General features: G+C 36.5%; 2 protein-coding genes and 1 long non-coding RNA gene across 5 annotated transcripts in view; 1 reads left to right on the forward strand and 2 right to left on the reverse strand.

Annotated features, from left to right (window-relative positions):
• LOC307154371 (uncharacterized protein) overlaps nucleotides 1-10056 on the reverse strand; it is a 91275-nt gene extending 81219 nt beyond the window's left edge. Inside the window, exon 1 of the mRNA XM_079864259.1 lies at nucleotides 9909-10056. The gene's annotated coding sequence lies outside the window, so the exon portion shown is untranslated. The remainder of the gene's footprint in view (nucleotides 1-9908) is intronic.
• Nucleotides 10057-18726: 8670 nt separating this feature from the next.
• On the forward strand, nucleotides 18727-21511 carry LOC307154409. 2 transcript variants are annotated; one of them, XR_013820359.1, is made up of 5 exons: nucleotides 18727-18944; nucleotides 19168-19273; nucleotides 19454-20192; nucleotides 20820-21038; nucleotides 21433-21511. It is a non-coding gene; the product is annotated as an uncharacterized lncRNA (long non-coding RNA). The 2 variants fall into 2 exon arrangements; XR_013820360.1 differs by having other exon boundaries at nucleotides 19996-20192.
• On the reverse strand, nucleotides 21466-23590 carry LOC307154400 (G2/M phase-specific E3 ubiquitin-protein ligase-like). Of its 2 annotated transcripts, none has more exons than XM_079864318.1 (6): nucleotides 23334-23401; nucleotides 22913-23223; nucleotides 22646-22824; nucleotides 22321-22493; nucleotides 22040-22254; nucleotides 21466-21959 (listed from the first exon to the last, which is right to left on the reverse strand). In XM_079864318.1, exons 2-6 carry the CDS (start codon nucleotides 23070-23072, stop codon nucleotides 21724-21726), a joined length of 963 nt encoding a protein of 320 aa, XP_079720444.1. In that variant the 5' UTR covers nucleotides 23073-23223; nucleotides 23334-23401; the 3' UTR covers nucleotides 21466-21723. The 2 variants fall into 2 exon arrangements, with proteins under 2 accessions (XP_079720444.1, XP_079720443.1); XM_079864317.1 differs by lacking the exon at nucleotides 23334-23401 and adding an exon at nucleotides 23538-23590 and having other exon boundaries at nucleotides 21713-21959; nucleotides 22913-23053.
• Between the last annotated feature and the right edge of the window lie 722 nt (nucleotides 23591-24312).

The raw sequence follows: 24312 nt of genomic DNA on the forward strand, positions 1-24312 counted from the left end.
ACTGTCTTACTAGGGATTATCATCTCTCTACAAAAAGAAACATAGGAACAGGTTATATCAGTAAGTTCATCCAAGTCATCACCACAGCTTTCTCTAAACATATTCCAGTCCGTGCAATCATAACACTCTTGTAAACAGAGCACGGAGTCCTCAGTCCACACCTTTACATCCTTAGTTTGCACCTTCTCTCTCCTTAAGACAGTCTTATAGGTGGGCAGTAAAAACACACAGTTGTGATCAGCCGAGCCCAAAGGAGGTAATGGAAGTGATTTGAAGGCATCCTTTACTGTTCCATAACACAGATCAAGTGTTTTGTTCCGTCTGGTTGGACAAGTGACGTATTGATAGTAATGTGGAAGTGCTTTTTTCAGTGACACATGGTTAAAATCACCCAATAACAAACTCGGTGCTTCCGGTGATATTGACTGTAGTTTTTGTACCACCTCAAAGATGGTACTAACGGCAGAGACGGCATCTGCCTTTGGATGGATATACACCACAGTCATAAAAATTTGTGGGAACTCACGAGGCAAGTAAAACGGGCGTAGTGATACTGTTAAAAGTTCGACATTCGGATTGCAAATCTGTTCTCGAACAGTCACAGCACTGCAATATTGTTTGTTAACATAGAAACATACCCCGCCGCCTTGTTTTTTCCCCGTCACCTCAGCATCACGATCCAAACGAAACGGGGTTCCAAATCCATCGATGCACAGGTCTGTGTCTGGATCCTGCTCATTGAGCCATGTCTCAGTAAAAGCCAGGATACCACAGTTTTTAAAATCCTTCTGGAATCGGACATAGCCCTGTAGTTCATCCGTTTTATTTCTCAAGGACTGAACATTCCCCATAATCACCGAGGGCAGAGGAATCCGGGACAGACGCTGTTTCCTCAGGCGTAACTTTACACCACCTCGTTTTCCTCGCTTCCTTCTCCTTCCCCTCGGTTTTTCCGGTTTTTCGTATGGTTGTCGTCTCAAAATAAAGTCCGGAAGCTGTGGTATAAAATCCACCACGCACATTGGACGCATACCGTTTAACTGTAGCAGCACCTCTCTTGAGTAGTGCAACCGACTTTGCCCGTCGAAGTCATTAGAGTCACAAACACGCCACAAAGTCCACAGGACAATGAGATAAAATATATCCATTTTTGCGCAAGCCCCTCGACAGGTATATAGGTCCCGTGAATAAATTAATTAAATAAACTTTTAAAACGAAAAACTAAAAGTAAAAGACATAAAAACACACGGAACACGAGGACATAAGAACGCCAAACTTTTCACTGCCGGTCGCTGCGTGCGCATGCGCCCAGAGGTCATTAGCATAGAGCAAAGCAGGCAAGATGGTAAGTTTGATATTTTAATAGCAGAATGGATCGGACACAGCGTGAAAGGTGAGTAAACAGGAAGGAGATAATTGGATGAAGCTTAACTGAATGATAACAAAGTCTCTTTCTCTTGCAGATGCAGATGATGAAGATTCTCTGAAGATGGACTGAAGACAGGCTGAAGAAGATCAGGAACGACGGTAGGTATGCAGGTAGGTGTAGGAAGAGAGTCTGTGTGTCTTGTATTGACGTGTATAGACGTGTATCGACGAGACCAGATCATGACTGAAGGTTGAGTGCTGAATATAAAGGGGTGAGATGACAAGGTACAAGTGATGATGATAATTACTTAGAGGAGAGTGAATGCAGGTGTGCACCAAGGAGGATTCTGGGGAGTGTAGTGCAAAGACAAATGAGGAAGACAGCCGGTGGATGTGACACTCACAGAAGAAACATACTGAGGTTTTTAAATGTATTTAAGAAACATACCTTTTCTTATTAAATTTATAACGTATGATATAGTTACGTAACACAACCAAGGGAGCTGTTTTGCTGAATATTATCACAAACAAGTAGCCTAGTTAATTATCATAAATGTTTATTATCCTAAACAAGTAGCCTATTTAATTATCATAAATGTCTATTATCCTAAACAAGTAGCCTATTTAATTATCATAAATGTCTATTATCCTAAACAAGTAGCCTATTTAATTATCATAAATGTCTATTATCCTAAACAAGTATTATCCTGTTTAATATTAAGTTACTTACATTTAGACACAGTATTGACAAATTTAGTTATATTTCACAGACGAAAATATCTCCAAAGGAAAATAACAATCAGTGCAGTGTTTTGTTACTGAATTATTATGATTCAGCGTTTTGAATTTGAACGAATCGTTTGAACGAATGACTCACTTATTAAGACGCCACCTACTGGTGGTTTGATTTCATGTTTAAAAGTATCATTGCATTTTTTTCTTGTATATTCAAACATTTATTTAAAACATTAATCTCATAACATGCAATTTTGCAGTGTATAGGCTAAATTATTTAATTTGATTGGTAACAGCCCAGTTTTATTATTATAGGCTAACTGAATTTATTGATCAAATATAATAATTTGACATGACACATGATGCATGACATTATTACTTATACCTTACATTAACATTGTACGTTTTATTGGTAGGCATAATATTAGACTAATAAATTTATTTGCATATTAATTAACTGATAATAAATTGACTTTAGTGATACTCTAGTACAATTTACACAAATGTAAAGAGAAACCAAATGATAAAAAAAATAAAAAAATAAAACTTTGCGACTGAAGGACCATCAAAATAAAGTGTTACTGAAAAGGTTGTGGCACCGAGATAGTGTATAATGAAGAGGCTTCTTGGGCTTGCTATAGCTGTGTGTTCTGTGTACGGACTACGCATTCTGATTTAGAATATTTTTAATATTTTTCTATTCTTAACTGATATATTTTCTAATAAAAGATAATACATTTACTCATATATAGATAATAATTTCTAGTTATATTTCTCCTGTATTGTACATTAGGCCTGCCACAATCATGACTTTTGAGCTGATGATTAAATATTAAATACTAAAAATGATTACACATTAAATACAAATAATGACAATAAAAGAGGCAATTTACAAATTAACTCAGTTTTGTTCATTACTGTAGGTGCCAGGTTTGGGTTGATGTCTTTTATTTTTAAATTTTTATTTTCGGTTTGTTACGTCACTTGTTTTAGGCGCATATTACCTGTTAGTTTCATAGACAGTATATACACGGTTAGTTTGAGTGTGGTTAGCATGGAGGAAGTGGGTGAGTAGCTGGGACACTCACTTTCTGTTGACCGTTTTCATTTCATTTCCTTTTGTTTACTTTATCATCATGTTGCTGTTCTTTTCAATGTTATAATAAATTACCTGGATCAACAATGGAAACGAGTCAATCTTTAATCCCTCTACTCAGCCTCTTAGCGGTTACTGGCTGCCGCTATAATTACAATTTAAATCTTTTTTTTTTTTACTTGGAATTATGGGCTGTGAAACAATCGCATCCAAAATAAAAGTTTGTTTTTACATAATATATGTGTGTGTACTACTGTGTATAATTGTTTTGTATATATAAATACACACTATTATTTAAGAAGAATTTGTTATTTATATATAATATAATGTAAGAACAATGGGTTGTACATTAATATTAGCTCAAATGATCTATAGGGAATTTTAATAATTAATCATGAATATGATTAATATTTTGTATGTTACAGTTACATTAATTTATCGCAGCTGAACTAGATTGATATATGAACGATTACCATAACGGGTTATGGTTCGTCATTAATACATCAATTGTTCTTATTTCAGCTCGAAGTTATGGGATAACTTTAATGGAATTAATTTAGTTATCAAACAATCTGTTTGTCCAGCGAACAGATTGTACGTAAGATTAACTTAACTCTCAAGGAAAATTATCCTTCTTACCAACACGAGAAAGAGTATCTTTTCCAGGCCTTGAAAAGACACTCTCGGTGTTTGTAGACTAAAATTAGGTTACTTAAAGCGTAGCCTACCAAGATAAAGCATATAGCTAAGATCGAACATTTCAGGGACTAAGTAACATGGGCAATTAAATCAGAGTCAGTCAAGGGCATATGGAATTTAATAATTGGACTAATACTACATCGAACTAAGGAATACAAGTTCTACAATTTACACGAGTAAATATGTATGTACAGGACACGTAAACAAAATACAAGACTAAACGGATAACAGATGAGAGAGGGAGAGGAAGGGAGAAAGTGAAACTAAAGTTTCAGGACGAGAGAGATCACCGAGATGATCTCAGCATGGCAAAAATCACAGACAGTAACCCGTAAGAGACAACAAAGAAATCACATTGTAAGTTCAATTCAATAATCGATACTTGCATGCACATGGTTCTCTTTGTATTTGCTGACGAAGAGCTCCTTTAAGAGCGGGGCGTGTTTCCTCGTATCTTCGGGGCGCGCAGTTTAAAGGTTCACTTTGAGTTGAAGTTGTCGGCTGAAGTTCGAAGACGAAACAAAACTAAAAGACTTAAAGAAAATAAAATATAAAGCCCCCTAAACGGGAGCCATTGATGGTCTCCCTGATGAGGAGGGTTCGAACAAGCAGGAACAAACAAGACGAAAGAAAATACCGAACTCAACCGAACGGAACGCGGAGTGTTCCGCTTTTCTAGGGTAGCGAAAAATTCCTCCTCCCTGGCGCTTGGGCCAATTGGAACGCGAAATTCCAGGCGGGAGAAATTTCCTTTGTCTCACTTAGGAGTTCGATTTGCATGTTTTATGACAGTCTTAGGATCATGCCATTTCTACTTTAAACAATTATAACTGCAGTAAAATGCATTTTATCATAATTTGGTACCCATATCTTTCCCACGGGTATATGGAGGTTCAATTCAAGACCACATTTGGTATGTTTAAACGCTACGGCATAGAAATGACTTCTTATTCTGTAAAATAAGCATTAAGAGTTCTACTAACAATCTAGGAATAAGATTAACCCAAAATGTGATGTACATTTACAAATGGAAATGAAAATTGGACTTTTAAAAAGATCCACATGGCATATCTATGATTGCAACAGGGTGCACATCTGAAACATTATTCCTTTAAGGTTTACAAGAATACAAAAACCCATCACAGAGAAGAACAATCGTGGAAAAGAGAAATTACATTCAGGTTTACATATTTCTTCAATGGTTATACATATAGAAAATGTAGGATTTAAGTAGGGTTAAAGATTAACACTAACTCTGCTCCACTCCTAAAATGTCTGTTGCAGGACATTCCATTAGGCAATAAAACACAGTTCAACACATGGGGGAAGGGATTGCCAGAGAATGTTAGTGAACCTTCTCTAAGGCCATCCTTCAAAATATCTTGGTTTGCCGTAACAGTAAAAAAAAAAAAAAAAAAGGTCGGTTGGTCGGTCTATATTTTTTTTTCGAGAGTCGATGTAAAAAAAAAAAGTACAATTTTGGTCAAATTTGCATATCGGGACTTCACTGACAGTTTTCCAGAACTTCGTGCTATATATATATATATATTAAATAACAATTAGAAAACCTGTATAAACTGCAGTTTATACTCATTTGGTGCTCATGAGCACCAAAGAATAATATTATAGCGGTAATATTAGGCTATGCCTATTCATGTAACGGGAGCGCTGCCAATAACGCACCTAAGCTGTCAGAATTGGGAAAAGTGATGATTATTAGTATGTCAAATATATCAAGGAGACATTTCAATTGTTTATTAATAAACAAGTGTTTTCTGTGTCAAAGATGAAGTTGACGATGCTGACGCGATCTTCGCAGTAGCCTAGCCTAGTGAACGCGCCAGAGAGAAATGCACATTTCATTACATAAGCAGAGAGCAGTCTGTTTTCTTTCGTTTTGAATTGTTTTGTTTAAAAGTGTACATTTCATGCTTTTTTATATATAGGCCTATATATATGTCTCAGGTCTGTGAGGCAAGTAGCTTATACGCTTGAGTTTCGGTTCATTTAAGAGACCAGCTCCAGTTCACGCGCCGGCGACTCCGTGTCCTGATTATATTGCCTTATTTAGCCTACCTCTTATTTATTAAATACATGAAAATGGTTGAATAAACATTGATCAAAATTAAGATACAATTAATACAAAACGAAATTCAGTTTAAAGACAGACTTTCTACAAAAACAAACTTAATGAAGTGGTTAAAATCATGTCTGCCTACTCCATTTGTCTTCCGATATTTTCGGGATCATCTTATCTTATTCATGCTATTCACTTTTCATATAATCAACATGACATTTAAAAAATAAATATTATTTTATTTAAACATGAATATGAAACTAAATCGTTTTTTAATGACTGTGGGCTACAACACAGGCCTATTAGACAGTAGCCTACAGAGAAATTTACTGTCGGAGCGTTGCCGGTGAGCATGTGGGGGGAGAGATACAATTTTCGATCAATCATCGAATTTTATTTTGCTTGATATGCCCATTCTTAATATTTGGTGTTTTAAATGCCTGTTTGAGATCTCTGTGAAGTTTTAATTGCCGCTTTCAGAGCGGTCACGTCCGTAACATTGTTTCTTCCTCATAAATGCGAACACGAAAAATAAAATAAAATGAATAGGCTATAAATTATGTTCTGTGGAGAGCCAATCCCTCTTCATCCGGTGGGTATAATAGCCTACTTTTGGTTTGCGCAGTGTAATTCATAGAATTAGCCTACTAAAACATATTTTTCGTGGATCTGAGTGTCGCGATTTCGCTTTCATTTCGCATAGGCCTACAGCCTACACAGCCCTTAATCATAGATGACGCCACGGGTTTTTATTTAAAAGAAAGAGCGTAGCCTACGTTTGTAGCCTATATGTAGGCCTATTTATTCACAATAAAATATAATTAATATCATTTTATTGCATTTGTATTAGTTGTTTGAAGAGTAAAAAAAAATCGGTCGGTCTTAACGCAAGTTTACAATCGGCAAGTCGGTCGGACTAAAAGGGAAAAAAAATAAATAATTGGGTCGGACCTAAATTGACTGGGTCGGTCGGGTTACGGCAAACAAGAATATTTTTAAGGATGGCCTAACTAAAACACTATTGATTAAAGAATACATTTCAAAACCACACCTCTAGAAAATCATAATTCATAATACTAAAACATGCATACAGGAAGGTCAAACCCAAATCTGAGTTACATACATTAAAACTATATTTCTATAGGAGGATGTTTGTGTGTGTGTGTGTGTCTGTGTGTAGAAAGTTTCAAGTTTCGTTATCTCTCTGTGGTCCAGAGAGGGGAAAGGGGGGGTTCGGAATGCAGACTTATCCTCTAAGGTGCAATATAGTGTCGCGAAGGACCAGTTATTGACGACTAGCTGGAGCCAACACAACTGATTTACCTTCGGGGGTTCAGAGTGGGACAGCAAGAAGGAATGTGCGTTTATGTTCTGATTCAATGAGCCATGATTCATAGCCAATGTGGCTACAATAAATTACATATAAATATATAGCATGCAACTATTTCTTGAATATATACATGCATGTATATATATATATATATATATACACACACACATATAAGGGATAATGTATAGAGAGGCGGTCGTTATAGCGAATAACAAGCCCGACAGGCTGAACGAGACCCCGACGCGGTCTTGACAGCCTGAAGGGCTTGTTATTCGCTATAACGACCGCCTCTCTATACATTATCCCGCTTATTACATGGCTACCTACAAAATAAATAATTAATTTGACACAAATGATTGATTTAAAAAGGAGTTTATTGTTTTAAAAACGATTGTATTGCTTCCGCCAAAGAAAATAGTCCGTTCCGCGTCTATAGCAACGCGCTGTTTTGCATGGCAACGGTCTGTTATAGTTCGCAGCGGTCTGTTATGTAAGGGTTAATGCCCGACGAGGTGTCCATTATCAGGTTTTAATGGACGACGGCGAGGCGTGAACCGTCCGACGCGCAGCGGTTGCCTCCGCCGAAGTCCATTAAAACCTGATAATGGACACCTCGAAGGGCATTAACCCGCTTATACCATGGTTACTTACGAAAGAAAGAAATATTTAATCAATTAATAATACTTTAATGTGTTTTAGAGTAAAAATCGTGAGGGTTTTTATTTATTAAGTCGAGCGCACTATTTAATATCTCCCGTATACAGGCGTTGCCAAGCAACGTGGCCACAGCGACCCGACCGCAGCAGTTGATCAGTGAGTTTGAGCCAGTGCAATCATTTAGAGCTGTCATCAGGCAAACTGACGGGACGCCTTTCCTAGGTGTACATTATCACTTTTTAACGGACACCCTGCAGCCAATCAGAATCGAGTATTCACCCAGACCATGGTATAACAAGAAATAACAGACTGCATTCTACATTGGAATTCAGCCAAGCCATGTAATAAATATATACTGGTCAAAAGTTTTAGATCGGTAAGATTTTTTATGTTTTTAAAAGAAGTCTCTTCTGCTCACCAAGGCTGACTTTATTTGATAAAAAAAACAATAATAGTCAAAAAAATGACTGTTTTCTATTTTAATATATTTTAAACTGTAATTTATTCCTCAGATGAAAGCTGAATGTTCAGCATCATTACTCCAGTCTTCAGTGTCACATGATCCTTTAGAAATCATTCTAATATTCTGATTTTATGCTCAAAAAACATTAATATTTTCAATGTTGAAAACAGTTGTGTACAATTTTTTTTTCAAAATTCTTTGATGGATAGAAAGTTCAAAAGAACAGCATTTATTCAAAATAGAATATTTTCTAACATTATAAATGTCTTTACTGTAACTTTTGATCAGTTTAACTCATCCTTGATGAATAAAACTATTGATTTATTTTATTTCTTTCCCCAAAAAAATAAAATAAATATTCTTACTGCCCCCAAACTTTTGAAAGGTAGTTTTTAATGTTACAAAAGCTTCCCATTTCAGATAAATGATGTTCTTTTCAACTTTCTATTCATCATAGCATCATGAAATAAAAATGTAAATAACTGTTTTCAACACTGATAATAATCATAAATGTTTCTTGATCATCAGATCATCATATTAGAGTGATTTCTGGAGGATCATGTGACACTGAAGACTGGAGTAATGATGCTGCACATTCAGCTTTGATCACAGGAATAAATTACACTTTACTGTATATTCACACAGAAAACAGCTGATTTAAAATGTAATAATATTTCACTATATGACTGTTTTTGTTTATATTTTTAATCTAATAAATTCAGCCTTGGTGAGCAGAAGATACTTCTTTTAAAAACATTAAAAATCTTACCGATCTAAAACTTTTGACCAGTAGTGTGTATATATATATATATATATATATATATATACACACAGTACACACACATATATTATGTAAACACAAACTTTTATTTTGGATGCGATTATTCCTTAAGCCCTAATTGGAATTATATACAATGTAATACAAATTATAATAAAATAGGCCCCTATGATGTACTTTAATATAATGCAAACTGATCAAACCCACAATATTAAGGGCATTCTTTGGCTATTTGTGTAAGGTCCTTTCCCCCTCTCCCCCTTTTTCTTTGGCATAAGGGGATTAATATGTAAACCGCAAATGTATTGCGATTTCCTCAAATAATTGTGATTAGATACCAGCGACCAGACGATTAATCACAGCGATTAATCAGTAATCACGACAGTATTGTTGTAGAAAACACGTGACTCACCACAAGCGTTTCAATGTAGCCTACAATCGGTCACTAACTTTATGCATGACAAATAAACTTGAACATCATGAACTAATTTCGTACATGAATGGGAAAATAAGAAACAAAACTTTATTTCTTACAGAAAAGGGAAAAGAAAGGCAGTTTAGTTTAGTGGCTATTCTGTTCTGCAAACAAAACTGAGCCAAAAAAACGAGATAGGCTAAAGATACACAGATCTAACGACGCACGTCACGTGTGATAATAATAATAATATGGATGGATAATATGACATATCAGAAGCAAATACTGACCGTGAAGTGTGAAATTTGTTAAAGTTATTGTGTCTCCAAAATGGCGTCTTCTCTTCCATGAAGTTTTAACTTAGGCTACTTTCAGTCTGTGTTTCCTGAAGAAGGAGACTGTAAACCTGTTTCTACCTGTCTCTCTCTCTCTCTGTGTGTGTGTGTGTGTGTGTGTGTATACATACATACATGTATACGCAGGCAGGGCCGGTTCTAGACATTTGGAGGCCCTAGGCAAAATTAATGTTGGAGGCCCCCCCCCCACCCCCAATAAAAAAACACTTGAAAAAAAAAAGATTTCTAACCTTTTTATTTATACAACATTTAATTTTAAATTTAGTGTATTTGTACTTACACAGTACATAAGTTTGGACACATTACTATTAATGTTTTTTAAATAAGTCTCTTATGCTCATCAAGCCTGGATTTATTTGATCAAAAATACAGAAAAATAATATAGTGATATATTATTAAAATTTAAAATAATGGTTTTCTATTTTACTATAGCCTACTTTAAAATATATTTCTGTGATGCAAAGCTGAATTTAGAATATTCTGATTTATTATCAAATGTTAGAAATGGTGCTTAATATTTATTTTATAACCTGTGATACTTTTTTTCAACGTAACTTTGAGATTCCTGTATTCGTTGTGGCGACGTTATAGTGGTACGTCGCTGGAACGTGGCAGGTACTTCCTAACGACCAAAATACCACGTCCGGATTTATTTTTAATTTACTTCTCACCTTTAGTCCTGGGAATTAAGATGTGCTTGATCCATAAACTTGACATCCACATAGAACTGATAAACTCAAACATTTTATTCTCTGCTGCAAAACCTTAAAAATTCTAATAGAAATTGTGTATTGTTTTCTGTTAATACATTTAGGTATCAATACATATATGTAATGGAAACCAATACAAATCCCTATTAAATTCTAAATAGAAAATGGCCCAAAAAAACACACTGCATTAATTTATTAATCAGCATGTATTCAGTGTTACTTTGTACAAACGGATACATTTTGAACATTAACGATTTTTTAACCATGTTAACAGGTAACGAGTACAGAAATGTAACATCAATTAATTAATCAAAAAAAAAAAAAAAAAAAAATCAATGAATAATGTAGCCAACTATTAAAATGTTTTATTCTTCTTATTGAAAAAAAGTGTTTGATATTCTTATTAATACTACTCTCTATAATTTGGCGGAAAAACAATAAAGACCTTAAAAAAAGAAATGAAAAGATTCAGCATTTTCTTAATTATTCATTTTATTTGCAGAAATAGGTTCACTTGTTTCCTCTAGTGTCCTATGAGGCTCCTGCTACAAATGTCTGGTGGTGATGTGCTTCATTGCTTCACTACCAGTAGCTAAACCTGGGCCGGGTTTCCCGATAACGATCTTAGCTCTTAAGAGCGCTTTCTACGTGCAAGGTTACGAACGCTCGCAGCAATTCCACGAGCATTTCCCAAAAATGCACTTAACATGAACGCGCGAGAACGCGCTCTACGTGCTTTACGTGCTACTTAAGAGTCGCTGTCACATAACCTTATATGGAATCGTATTCTGAGCGTTTAAGCTAATAATTGTCATCTGTTGTGGATTAGCAATCAAGACAAGTAAAGCACCTACAGGCGGAGGCACTGACAAAATGGCTAAAAAAAAAAAAAAAAAAAAAACACACGAAAAGATACCTTTCAAAAAGATGAAATTAATGTCCTTTTAGAGGAGATAGAGCAAAACAAAGATGTAATTTTTAACAGATTTAAAGGATTTCTTTTATTTATTTTTTTGTTCATTCATTTAATTTTGATTAAAATTATTAGATTAAATTATTTCTATTTTTTTGTTTTGTTTTCTGACCTTTTTAATTATTTAATTTATACATTAATTTAACCAACAACAAAAAAGAGTAATAAAGTGTACAATATAGTACAATCAAAACCTTATATTATAATCACATGGCATTTGAATAAAGTTAAAGGTGTAATCTGCCGGTTGTCCTGCAGGTGTCCTCATAACTCTGTCTTCTTACGATGCACTTGGGGATGTACGATTACTCCAGAGCACTCGTAGATCTACGAAGATTTTCAAGTGCTACTTAAGCTATGATGCTTTTGGGAAACAGACCGTAATATTAAGATCAGTCGTACGATCGTTTTTACGATCAACTTAGGCTTACGATGCTTTTGGGAAACGCAGTCCAGATCTGACACAGTCCGCTGATGCGCTGGCTGCGGATGCAGAGACGGCTGCTAGCAGAACCGCAAGATCCACTCACATTAGCATCACAAGCACAAGTGTGAACGCGCCTGTGGATTTAAGCCAGAAACCAGATGAAGGACCAAGACGCCCTCTCCGCACATACCCAGCCCAGGGGCCTCATTTATAAAACTGTGCGTAGGAACCTTACTAAAAATGTACGTACGCACAAAAGCCAAAAATGGCGTACGCAAAAAATTATTCAGACTTATAAAACCGTTCGTACGGCAGAACCTGCGCAGAATTCACTTTATAAATCCCAGTCAGCGGAAGATTGTGCGCACATGCGTCTCCACCCGAAATAACCATATATGGAGCTTACAACGCCTAGTTTTACTATGCAGATCCTCATCTACATATCATTTGCATATGATTATTCATCCACGTGATAACTTAAACGTTATCACGTGGATGAATAATCACATGCAAATGATATAAACGGTACAAGAAACATTACATTAATACAAATCAAGTAGTTGTCTATCCTTGCCTTGTTTTTGAATAGCCTACATAAATCAAATAGTGTAAAATACATTTCAGAGAAAGTCTTTTCCACTTGCCGAATTGTATTTTTAATTGATTTATATTTTTAATGAAAACAGATAGGCCTTGGGCATTATTTGCACGAAACTATTTTCTCAGACAATCTGGTATTATCATGATAAGCAGTTATCTCTGTGGTTAAAACATTAAAGCACGCCACAGGAAAAGTGTTCAAAAACAATCGCATCCACAACAAATATTTCTATTGATTGAATATAAAAAAAATGTTGTAACTTTTCAGTATGATTTCATGTTTAAGTGTTTAACTCCATAATTTGAATAGCATATTTAATCTAAATGTTTATATCAGAAGTAAAGCATAGTTGAAATCATTATTTTATTTATTTAAGCGTCAGTTTCACTAAACGGCCCAACGCGCTCGCTGGCGCGGACATTTAAGAAGGAATGGATATTTGCTTCAAGTGACAGGCTTGGTGAGTGAAATTATATTTGTATTATCTTTCTGTATTATGTTTAATTTTAATTCTAAATTCTAAAAGTGACCAAAAAGACATTTAACTCCAACTCACCATCGGTGTCGCCAAACTGCTCCGTCTCCAAAATGTGCGTACGCATGGGTCAGAGTTTGCGTGCAGGTGCGCATATTTTCACGTCAAGTTTTTCTTTATAAATCCCACCTTTTGCGCAGGAACTGGCGTACGCATGTTTTCAGCCCCGTTTTGTGCGTACGCAAGCTTTATAAATGAGGCCCCTGGGCCGGATGTTCTCTGCTTAAGTAGAGTTGGGTGGGTCAGATTCTCCTGAAAGGTTGATCAGTAGACATGTAAGATTAACAACATAGCCTAACTTAATTAAATCGTGCATGTTTAAAGGAAAACATTGTGATGACATATGTGATTACATGCATACCATCTGACACCACAGAACAAGCCGCTAACAGCATTTGGCTAATTGTTCTGTAATTATGCATGGCTCATATAATCAGACAATAATAAACTGTACTTTCTATGCAGAACTAAATGCACTAGTAAAGACAAACGTGATTAAATAATTAACAAGAAAAAGAAATGGTGTCCAATCACTGGACCGATACATATTTTCCCTGTTGCTTTATAAATACATTATCCAGAAATATTGATACATTATCCAAAGCGTGTCTGCTACTCATATACAGATGAAAAATTAATTACCATTTTTAATAAAGAAACGCAATAAGCTGCTTGTTTTTACACCATGCTTTCAGTTACTAACACAATTAAGAATAGGATTATGCATTCATGATTAATGTCCATTTTATCAATTGTACATTTAGCAATAACATAAGCCACAGGTTAGAGCAATATAGCGTTACTCACTGCTCGTTAGCTCATCTGTAGTTTGGGATGAAGGTTCTGGAGCTGACAGATCTTCTTGTTGGTCGTCAGCATGGAGGGATGGTGTCGGTGGATGTGATTCGATTATGTTTTGAGGGTCACTTGTGAACCAATTATGTTGTCGATCGCATCAAACCACGGAGACTTCTCCTTCTATTCTGTTGAGCTTCCAGTCTTTCTGAGGGAGTCTCGTATTTTCAGATATTGCTGAGTTTTTTACCTTCACGCGACATTGATCCGGCGTTCTTGTGAATCCCCTCGTTTTCAGGTGCTCGCTGAACATTTAGAAAATGTTAGCATATTTATGAGTGTTTTCCAGTTGTGATTTTATGTTTGCTTCAGCCCATACAGCTAACAAGGTTTCAGTTTCATCGGAAGACCAAAGTAAACCCTTTCCGCTCATTCTGAAGGTGACGCGTGTGCGACAGACGACTGTCCTGACGCCCACATTATACGTCATCAATAGCGGTTCACTTCCGCGGTTTGGTTCGACAGCGTTCACATCAAACCAAACTCTAGCACCAAAAGTGCTAGTGTGAAAGCGCCCTAAATCTCAGTAATCGACACATTACCAGAGCTTTACTCTTATTATTATCCGCTTATACACCTAAAAATGATGGCATTACTCTCACATATGTTCATAACATCCTGAAAGTCAGTTGTGGCGAAGTAAAAGCACAGAGTAAGTGATAAAGTTTCCCTCAGAAAAGCTCCTGTCAGACTCCCTTTGCGAACGCTGAGTGATCGACGTTTAACGGTTTTGTCTCCATTCACTGAAATAAAGAGCAGCACAGACACCATTAATAACTGAGAGAATGAAAAACACTAATGCCTCATAATCCAAGAAAGACTAAATAAGGCCGAGTCTGAAACTACAGTCTCTACTGAGAATCAAAGCTTGTTGAGATTGAAACAAACACTCGCTGATATCTGATGTCTTCCTTCCAGATGATTCTGTCTAATCTGAGGAGGATTCGTTACCATCAGAAATATTTCACACACTTCAGTCTGTCATATCGACCCTGAACACCTTCTGTGTGTCTTTGATTATAAACACACACAAATATCATCTTTGTCATGTTCATGATAGAGATATTTCAGTGTGAGCTGAGGCACAGAGGCTGATGTGTGTGTGTGTGTGTGTGTGTGTGTGTGTGTGTGTGTGTGTGTGTGTGTGTGTGTGTGTGTGTGTGTCGCTCCTGTCATATAAAGCTGTTGTGCTCGTGGAGATCTAATAAAGGATAAAACACCATCATTTCAGAAGAAGATGTTGTGGTGATGAAGGCAGCAGATTGAGCTCTGAAGCTCCTGAAAGACTGGAATTACACCGTGATCATCTGTGTTTAACAGCGATACTGTGAGTGTGTGTACCGGCGCTGATCAGCACAATTCATTTAGTGTCAGACAGTGTGTGGAGAAATAAAGCACACTATCAGGAGATCGTCTGTGTGTTTCATTCTGCTGATCTCTCGTCTCATTCATGATCATTCATACTGTCATCAGTTCACATCAATCATTCTCCTTACTCCAAATAAATGTTCACTTAAATACAATGATGAAGAAACTGGTGTAGAGCCAAATGTATTTACAGTCCAACGTCACAAACCTTCACTGGGAGCGTAAATCCAGCCCAAAAAAGTCCTAAAGTAGGAAAAGGATCCGCACACGTCGAATAGGACAAAGACTCTCCAACTGTTGCTTTATTACGCTTCAATAGAGGACACATAAAAGACCTGCAAAAACCTGCTATAAAGTGCTAAACATTTCCTCAATAACTCTAGTTGTCTAGAGTTAACCTGTTAAGTTGCAACCCCACTTTTGAAAAATCCCCAGAAATGACATACCCAAACTGAAACAGATACAGTCCATGAACCCTTTGTACTAAAAGCACAAGTATGATCTCATTTGAAAGCTGACACCTGGCAGTTTATTGTAAATGTAGAATTAATTATTGGCATAATGAAAAAAAATGTTATAAATAGCTTCAAAGTTTTGTAAAGTTATTAGAAATCAATTTTTATGAAACATCCTCATGAAAATAAAATTGAAGTTGGCACTGTAGCAATCTAGAAATGCACTACAGCTAAAGCCACATGTCTAAACATTTTATGTTTAAAATCTGAAGATAATAAGTCCAAAACTCTGCATTTAGTTAAATGTTTTTCAAGACCATGTCAAATGACTTTATTTTGATTTGACGCTAAAATGCTACTGATGTTTATTGTCATCTTCTAACCATCTATCCAGTCTATTGTCTCTATTGTTTTGTGGTGCAAACGAGCCCCATTCAGTCTCAGTCTCCCCCTGCACACATTCACACCTCTCCAGCCTGGTTATGGCTCTAAATATGCATTTCTTTTGTCTGCATTATAGTAACTAACGACTGGCTATTCACATGCTATTCATAGGGTTTCAATCCCTAATTTCTTTTATCAAAGTTCTCACATTTTAAACTGTATCAAATGCATTTCTTGAATAAAGAAACATTTCAGTAAGCATTCAAAAATTATAAAAGTATAACTGCTAGTGGCAGGTGCACCAGGGACGTGCAGTCAGGGTAGGCAGGGTAGGCAGTGCCTCACCAAAGGAAATGTTGACATTACATTTATTAATTCCAAGAACTTTATTAATTCACCACATTATTAATTGCATTTATTTTATTCCAAATATAAATTTTTGTAACAAAAATGTTCAGGAATACACACATAATATACTAATTTTGCCATTGTTTGCTCCTAAAACCATTGTTTCATGCAGGAAATTCAAAGCCATATGGCCATTGAGGCAGAGGTTAGCAGTGCCTCTTTGGTCCATAGAACGTAGTTTACGTAGGTTTGCGCATGCGCAGTCAGTTCTCATGCTGTCTTGAATGATCAACATTGAGGCAGAGACCGAGCTTGCTTCATGTCACGTGACCCACTCGCTCTCGGGCTTGGCAACCGACGTTACTGCGCAGTGCATTCTGGGACGTAAACAAGAGTGCGCCGCCATTTTGTGAGGCCACATCGGGCGAGATTTAAAACAATCACTTACTACACGAAACAATGTTGAAAAGTCGATTAAAAGAACGAAATGTACTATACAGAGACAAACTTCTACCTGACGCAAGAAAACGGTACATGGAAAAGATGTCATTGATTGGAAATATGGATCCGTATTCGGTGCCTGCAAGAGAATATACTCGAGACCCCGACGATTTACCTCCTCTGACATTTCCAGATATTTTTGTTTATTTAGTCTGTGGTGTGAGTGCTTATTCCGAGGCTCAGTTTCGTAATTATAAATCTATGGAAGCCCACGTTCAGTTCACAAATGGCTGGGTTCATGACTTGGAAGCCTACAAACCGCCGAGTTGTGGAAACACTGTTGTTCGTACAAAGGTGCGTATCATCTTGCTTACCTAGTTGTGATTAGTAAAACTCCTGACTACCTACTATAGTGTTTTGTCCTCTGTAGAGGACATTATGTTTTAGCGATTTCTCTGAGACATTACATGTCCTGTACAGAGCACATTCAGGGCTTTTCAGAGATAAGTTACCAAATGATTGTATGTTTCACCATGACAACTGCGTGTCGGTGTGTGCGCGTAGCGCAGTTTGTAGGAGCGAATAAGCTGTTTTTGTACTTTAAAGCTGTACTGCTGACACAATGTTTTCTGACTGTAGCCTATTCAAATCCTGGTGCGCCGTCACCAGACCAATAGTGTGTGTGTGTGGCTGTCTGTGCGCGTTTGCGCATTTTGAAGGAGTGACTAAGCTGGTTGTCGGTTCGCTGACACCGCGCCGCCTCCCTCTCTTACTGTGTCCCGCACAAAACATTTGTTTGTTGTATAAGTCATAAGATAGATGTGTCCATTAATTTGATTATTAGATTTGATTGTGCATTAGCCTCACATTGCTGTTTGCAGGCAGCGATGTGATGATGCCTGATATTGAACTTGGGTTGCTGAATGAATATATGAACATATATGCCACATTGATAGGTCACAGCCTACCCATGACAAGATTTCACCGCACGTTACTGAGGTGCACCCAGAGCTAGCTAGCATGTTAGCTTAGCACACCATCAATACACGACAATTTATGAGATTAAAACCATGTTTGTGCTCCAAACATTTAATTTATAACGCAAGTCGAGTATTTAAATAATCTTCTGTGATTTAATTTGGCTTCAGATAAAAAAATCAGACAGAAAATATACTATTGGTATAGTATTATGCACAATGATAGTCTATATAGATTAGCATTACATTATAAATATAATCTATTATTATGAAAATACCTGGCATGGCTTGAAAAACACAGGTAACTCAAATATCATTGCAATCATGTTTATTGTCTTCAAAACATCTTTATCTGCATGTTACAGAGCGATCTCTGTTAGCTGTGTGTGTATCAGTGACGTCCTGGAATGTCACATGATCATGGCTCTTCTTCATGTTCCATATATGGACTATTATTGTGCATGTAGCGCCCTCAGGCTATTGGTATGAATTGAAAACACAGTATCAGAGTAACAAACGCTCATAAAGATTACATCAACGCATTTGGGTATAAATTCAATAAATATTATTCCTGTCTATAGAAATATGATGTAAATCTATGAAAATATATCAATATTTCTCCAAATCTGCACATTTTTGAGTTAAAGCCCTGAGTACGGTGGCCCAGTAGTGCACAACACAACGGAATAGCCACAACACAACGGAATAGCCACAACACAACGGAAACAAGCCACAACACAACGGAATAGCCACAACACAACAGAAAAAAAAGCCAAAACACAACGGAATAGCCACAACACAACGGAAATGATCCCAACCACTAGGGGGCAGTGACGGCACTGGAAAGCCGATATTTCCTCAGGAGTCGAATCGGGACACGACAAGAGATTATCTGTGTAAGTGATGGGATCTTAATATGTGTAATTTATTTTTAAATTAACAAAATATTTTAACTGAACATTTTGATATCCTGATAATCTTAATGCATCGATTCATGAAACGAGCAAAATATGATAAACTAATTTTGATTTAGACAATTTAGCTCTGCTTTTGTTTCATGAACACCCCTGATAGTTAACATTAGCTGAAATGTTATCATTTCAACCATTGTCTTCCTAGGCTGGCATGTTTTGTCCATTTTGTGGAAACGATCTGAGAACTATTACAGCCTTTTGCAGCTCGTGTGGTTCTAATGTCCAGTTTTTGTCTGAAGAAATTGAACGTGGTATGTATGCGTTAAGTCTGCCTTAGAACCTCAAGTCTAAGTCTTAACCTTAAGTTACTGTTATTTGAGCACACTGTTTAAGTTTATTAACTGAATTCTGAGTCAGATGTTTCTACCAATTTAAGTTGTTACTTAATAATACCCTTTCTATTATATATTGTATCATTTGTTGATGGTTAGAGTCATCAGTCCATGTTTGTGAGGATGATCTTCTTCGAAAGTACTTCAGAGATGGACACAGTTACAGTGTCATTGTGGATTTCTTGGCATCAAAGCACAACATTAAAATGAGCCTTCGTACCCTGAAAAAAAAACTGAATAGACTGTCCTTGTACAAACGAAAAAACTACTCGCCTTTGGACACTGTCCGGACAGCTATTGTTAGCGAGTTGAGTGGTTCTGGACAGCATTATGGTTACCGCACAATGTGCCAGACCCTGCGTCAAAAACACAATCTTACAGTGAGAAGGCAAGATGTGATGCTTATGATGGCAGACCTTGATCCATTAGGCATTGAACAACGCTCAAGAAGAAGATTTGTGAGAAGGGTTTACCATTCTTTGGGGCCAAATCATGTCTGGCACATTGATGGCTATGACAAATTAAAACCATACGGTTTGGCTATAAGTGGCTGCATTGATGGTTACTCACGCAAAGTGATGTGGTTAAACTGTGGAGCTGGCAATAATAACCCAGACATTATAGCTGCTTATTACCTACAGTGTGCCACACAATTTGGAGTCATACCAAAGCTTTTTCGCACAGACTGTGGCACTGAAAATGGAACTATGGCTGCAATCCACTGTTCACTGAGATCAGTCCACACAGATGACCTTGCAGGGGCTTCAAGCCACATGTATGGCTCCTCAACCACAAACCAACGTATTGAAAGCTGGTGGTCATATTTCAGAAAGCAAAGGTATAATAGTCTAAACAGACATATTTAGGGGTTTTATTTAATATCTTATCTTGCTGAATTTTAATTTAGTTCGAGTTTAATGTGCAATTACATGTTAGAAAATAGCCTATTAAATTAATGCCCAGCTTCACAGACAAGGCTTGTCCTAGACTAAAATGCATGTTTGAGCGGTTTTAAATGAGAGCAACTTGCACTGACGTATCTTAAAGGGATACTCCACTTTAAAATGAAAATTCTGTCATCATATACTCACCCTCGTGTTGTTTCAATCCTTTATGAATTTCTTTCTTCTGCTGAACAGAAAGGAAGATATTTAGAAGAATGTCAGTAACCAGACAGTTTCTGGTCTCATTTACTTCCATAGTAGGAAAAAATATACTATGGTAGTCAATGAGTCCAGAAACTGTCTGGTTACTGACATTCTTCTAAATATATTCCTTCCTGTTCAGCAGAAGAAAGAAATTCATAAAGGATTGAAACAACACGAGGGTGAGTATATGATGACAGAATTTTCATTTTAAAGTGGAGTATCCCTTTAAGATTTGTCAGTGCCATTGTTTTGTCACAAAATGCACACTAGTAATGTTTTTTTTTTTTTTTTTTTTTTCTGGGACCACATTTACACAGGTCTCAGTTCTGGATGGATCTTCTGAATGACCTGAAAGAGAGGCAACTCTTTAATGGCAGTCATGAACACATATGCTTGGTGCGTTTTGTGTTTTTAAGTGTGCTACAGATGGACCTTAATGAATGCAAAGAAATTTGGAACACTCACACCATTAGGGCAGTTAAACAGTCTCGCTCTCCTAATGGTAAACCGGATGCAATGTACGCTCTTCCACACAGGTCAGTATATGACTATATTAAATATTTAACTTATTTGCATTTTTGTAATGGAATTGTTAAAATTATATTTAACACACAACTTCAAACTCACCATAATGTTTTTCCAAAGCCATATGGCTTACTTCCATATAACAAAAAAAAAAATAGATATTATACACAATGTTAGTCTCACTCACCGTTTACTTTCATTCAGTGTTCTTCTGTAAAATTAAACTGAAAGGAGATTGTGGCTAACATTCTATTCCACAAAAGAAAGTCATTCAACTTTGGATTGACGAGGTTTAGTAGACAGTTTTATTTTGGGGAAAAGATGGAATTTATAATTAAATACAAATGAACCTTTATCGCTGTACCTTTAGTTTTCACACTAAACTTTTTCCTCTTTTACTTAAAGGTTTAATGGGAGAGAATGCGGATTTCGTGTCTCAGAGGAAGACTTGAACCAGTTTTTCTTTGAACCTACTCTTAGTACATGTGGAGATGAACAGCTTCAGGCAAACTTTGAAGAACTGTGCATTCAAAGCAATCTGACTACACCTCACACCTGGGAGACTGGTGTGGAGAACAATATAACTTTAAAAAACATGGCCCGCATTTAAACTCTGGTTAGTTCAGAAACAACTGTTCCAAATAAAAGAAAATTCTAAAGGGATAGTTCACTTTAGAACATTTTACTTTGTTCTACTCAGTGCAATCCAAAACCAGGTGAGTTTTGGATACCAAAGTCCATTGCACTTTTGAACTCTTCATAGCTTTTGGACATTGGCAATTTGATTGTATTGGCACATGTGCTGGCAATGGGAAATTTAGAAGTCCTCTCAAAAGTCAGTTGGGGCTGAGGGACAATTGTTGAAGGAGGCAGTGAATCCAGTCCTGTGGCGAACATTAGGATGTCCTGGAGGGAGATTCCGGTTTCTTGTTCTGAGAAAGAAAAAAAAGAAAAAAGGAATATTATGAAATATGTACAAAACAACAATAAAATATGATGTTCAATCCTTTACCTCCAGTGTCAAGCAGATAGTCTCTCCAGTATCCTAAAATCCTTGTGTCTTCTTGTCGTCTGGTGCTACCAACTTCACTGAGCTGAGCCTTGAAGACAGCCTCCAGTGATTCAGGTGTTAGTTTCTTACCAATGTAGCACATGTAGGGTCTGAATACACTTGGATGTTGTTCCAGAGCATGGATGACATCCAGGGTGGAAAGGCCGTCGCTAAATCTGGAAGCAAAACAAAGTAATAATAATGATAATGATAATATGCTCTCAAATTAGGAACCAACTTACCTTTGTACTGAGTATTGGTTTCTGTAAATTATGTACCACTGTATGAAATCCTTCACAATGTTTTCTTTGCCTTCTACACTTTGTGGGTAATCGAAACAACCAGCAGTCTGCAGCAAGCTGGCATACTTATCCATGAGCATGTGTAATTCATCCAAAGATGCTGCACTAGATATCTGGTAAATAGGACACATTCGAAAGGAGCAATTAAATTCTAATACATTTTTCTAAAAGCAAATACCAAAAAAATATTGTAACTGTTAATCCTTAAACCATTGTTTACACACACATACAAAATCTTAAAATGAGCTTAAATAATTGAATGTACCTCAAGTAAAGCTGCCTTCATGGTCTCATCTGTTATATCTTCAACAGTACCATTAATGTCAACCCTCCCAGTGAGGTGATCGTATAGCATATCTGAGAGGAAGCGAGGACCTGGACCACCGTGAACAATAGAAACTGCAATCATCTGCCCCGCAAGGAAGTATTCATCTTCTCTGGCAGCTATAGTAAATTGTTTTTGTCCAGTTAGTATAAAACAAGGCAATTATGAACAGGGCAGATAAAAAGTAGATTTAAGTAAATAATTTACCTGCACTGTTAAAGGTGAGAAATCTCCTATTTTCTGGACCATCAAAGATTCTCCGTGTCCTTAAACAGTCCATTAGGAGGGTTAGAAACTCACGTTTGGGACCACCTGTGTCCACTGCATCTTCAGTTGTGCCTTCGTCATCTGTGAATTTAACAAGCATGTCGTGTAATGGGTTGTATGATGCACGTCTGAATCCACGAATTGCTCCATCCCAAACATTAGCTCTATTTATGTTGAATCGGCTGCAAGATGTTTTTATTATCTTCAATGAGAGATCAGACACAATGTCTGCAGAAGTTAATACATCAGTGCTGTAATAAATAAAGAGGTTTTGATTAAGTTAAGCAAAATAATAATGAAATAAAAAAAGTCAATAAATTTAGGAACATGACATTGAGACAGTAATTCATAAATTAATTACCTTTCTTCTTGAACATGTTGTCTGCTATCATCGGATGCTTCCGAGTCACTTTCGATTATTATTGGTGCATAGAGACGTGTGTAATTGCTGAAAAAAGACAGATTAACGAATTTACATCCATTGACATACAAAAGTAATTGTAGGCTACTTGTAAAGCAATTAATTATTTTTTTTTTAATTTTTGAGGTAATACAAGTAGCTTACGTGTAGCACTTTTGTTGGCCATGTGTGTGTTCTTTGATATTTGTTCCATTTTTTCCTGCTTCCTAGATTTGTCAGAAATATAATTTATATATTCATTTTTAAATATAAAAAAAAATACATTCTAAATTATATTTACTCTGAATTATGGGCCCAACATGGGTCTGTCCAAGGGCTCCACATTTGGCCTCATCAGGGTCGCCCATTTACTGTAGATCTCATGTAGAATCTGATCTCAAATGGGCAACATGAATCCGACCCCAGAGAGGTCCCGCTTTGTGCAGCCCATCTGAGTTAGGGGTGAATTCAAGGTGATTGGGCCACTTTTTTGCTATTGAGATAAAAAAAAGTGTCCCAATTAACCTGAATGCATCCCTATACCAGGGTTCATTATGGTTTTGTGCTTGTGTACTGAATTGCTGACTGCATCTGTTGGATGCAAATAGCTAAGCTTTGTAGCATCATTAGAGAAACAACGGTGTACGGCATCTGTCTTTTCTAGCAAGTAATTCATGAAGGAACAGCAAAGCTCATCAGTATGGGGCGCCGTTTGTAAAGCGGCTCACGCTGAAAATAACAGCAACATTTTGTCACATTTAACTTCAAACAATGTTTAAAAAACTGGTATGAATTTTTGACGGTCACTTTTTACCACATTTACAACAATATTTGTCACCTTAGAGATATTTTAAATAGTTAAATCTAAATATTAAATGTTACACCTAAATGTTAAATGTTAAATCTAAATGCTAAATCTAAATCTAAATGTTAAATCTAA

The sequence above is a fragment of the Squalius cephalus genome (assembly GCF_949319135.1).
Source record: "Squalius cephalus genome assembly, chromosome: 2".
Lineage (NCBI taxonomy): Eukaryota > Metazoa > Chordata > Actinopteri > Cypriniformes > Leuciscidae > Squalius > Squalius cephalus.

What these genes read in the sequence shown, in the direction of transcription:
- LOC307154400 (XM_079864317.1), bottom strand. Translation starts at nt 23,586, where the DNA reads ATGGAACAAATATCAAAGAACACACACATGGCCAACAAAAGTGCTACA. An exon ending in GGCCAACAAAAGTGCTACAC is followed by an intron (nt 23,054 to 23,537) that starts GTAAGCTACTTG and finishes TTAAATTCACAG; the next exon opens with ATGACGAAGGCACAACTGAA. An exon ending in AACCAATACTCAGTACAAAG is followed by an intron (nt 22,255 to 22,320) that starts GTAAGTTGGTTC and finishes TTTTGCTTCCAG; the next exon opens with ATTTAGCGACGGCCTTTCCA.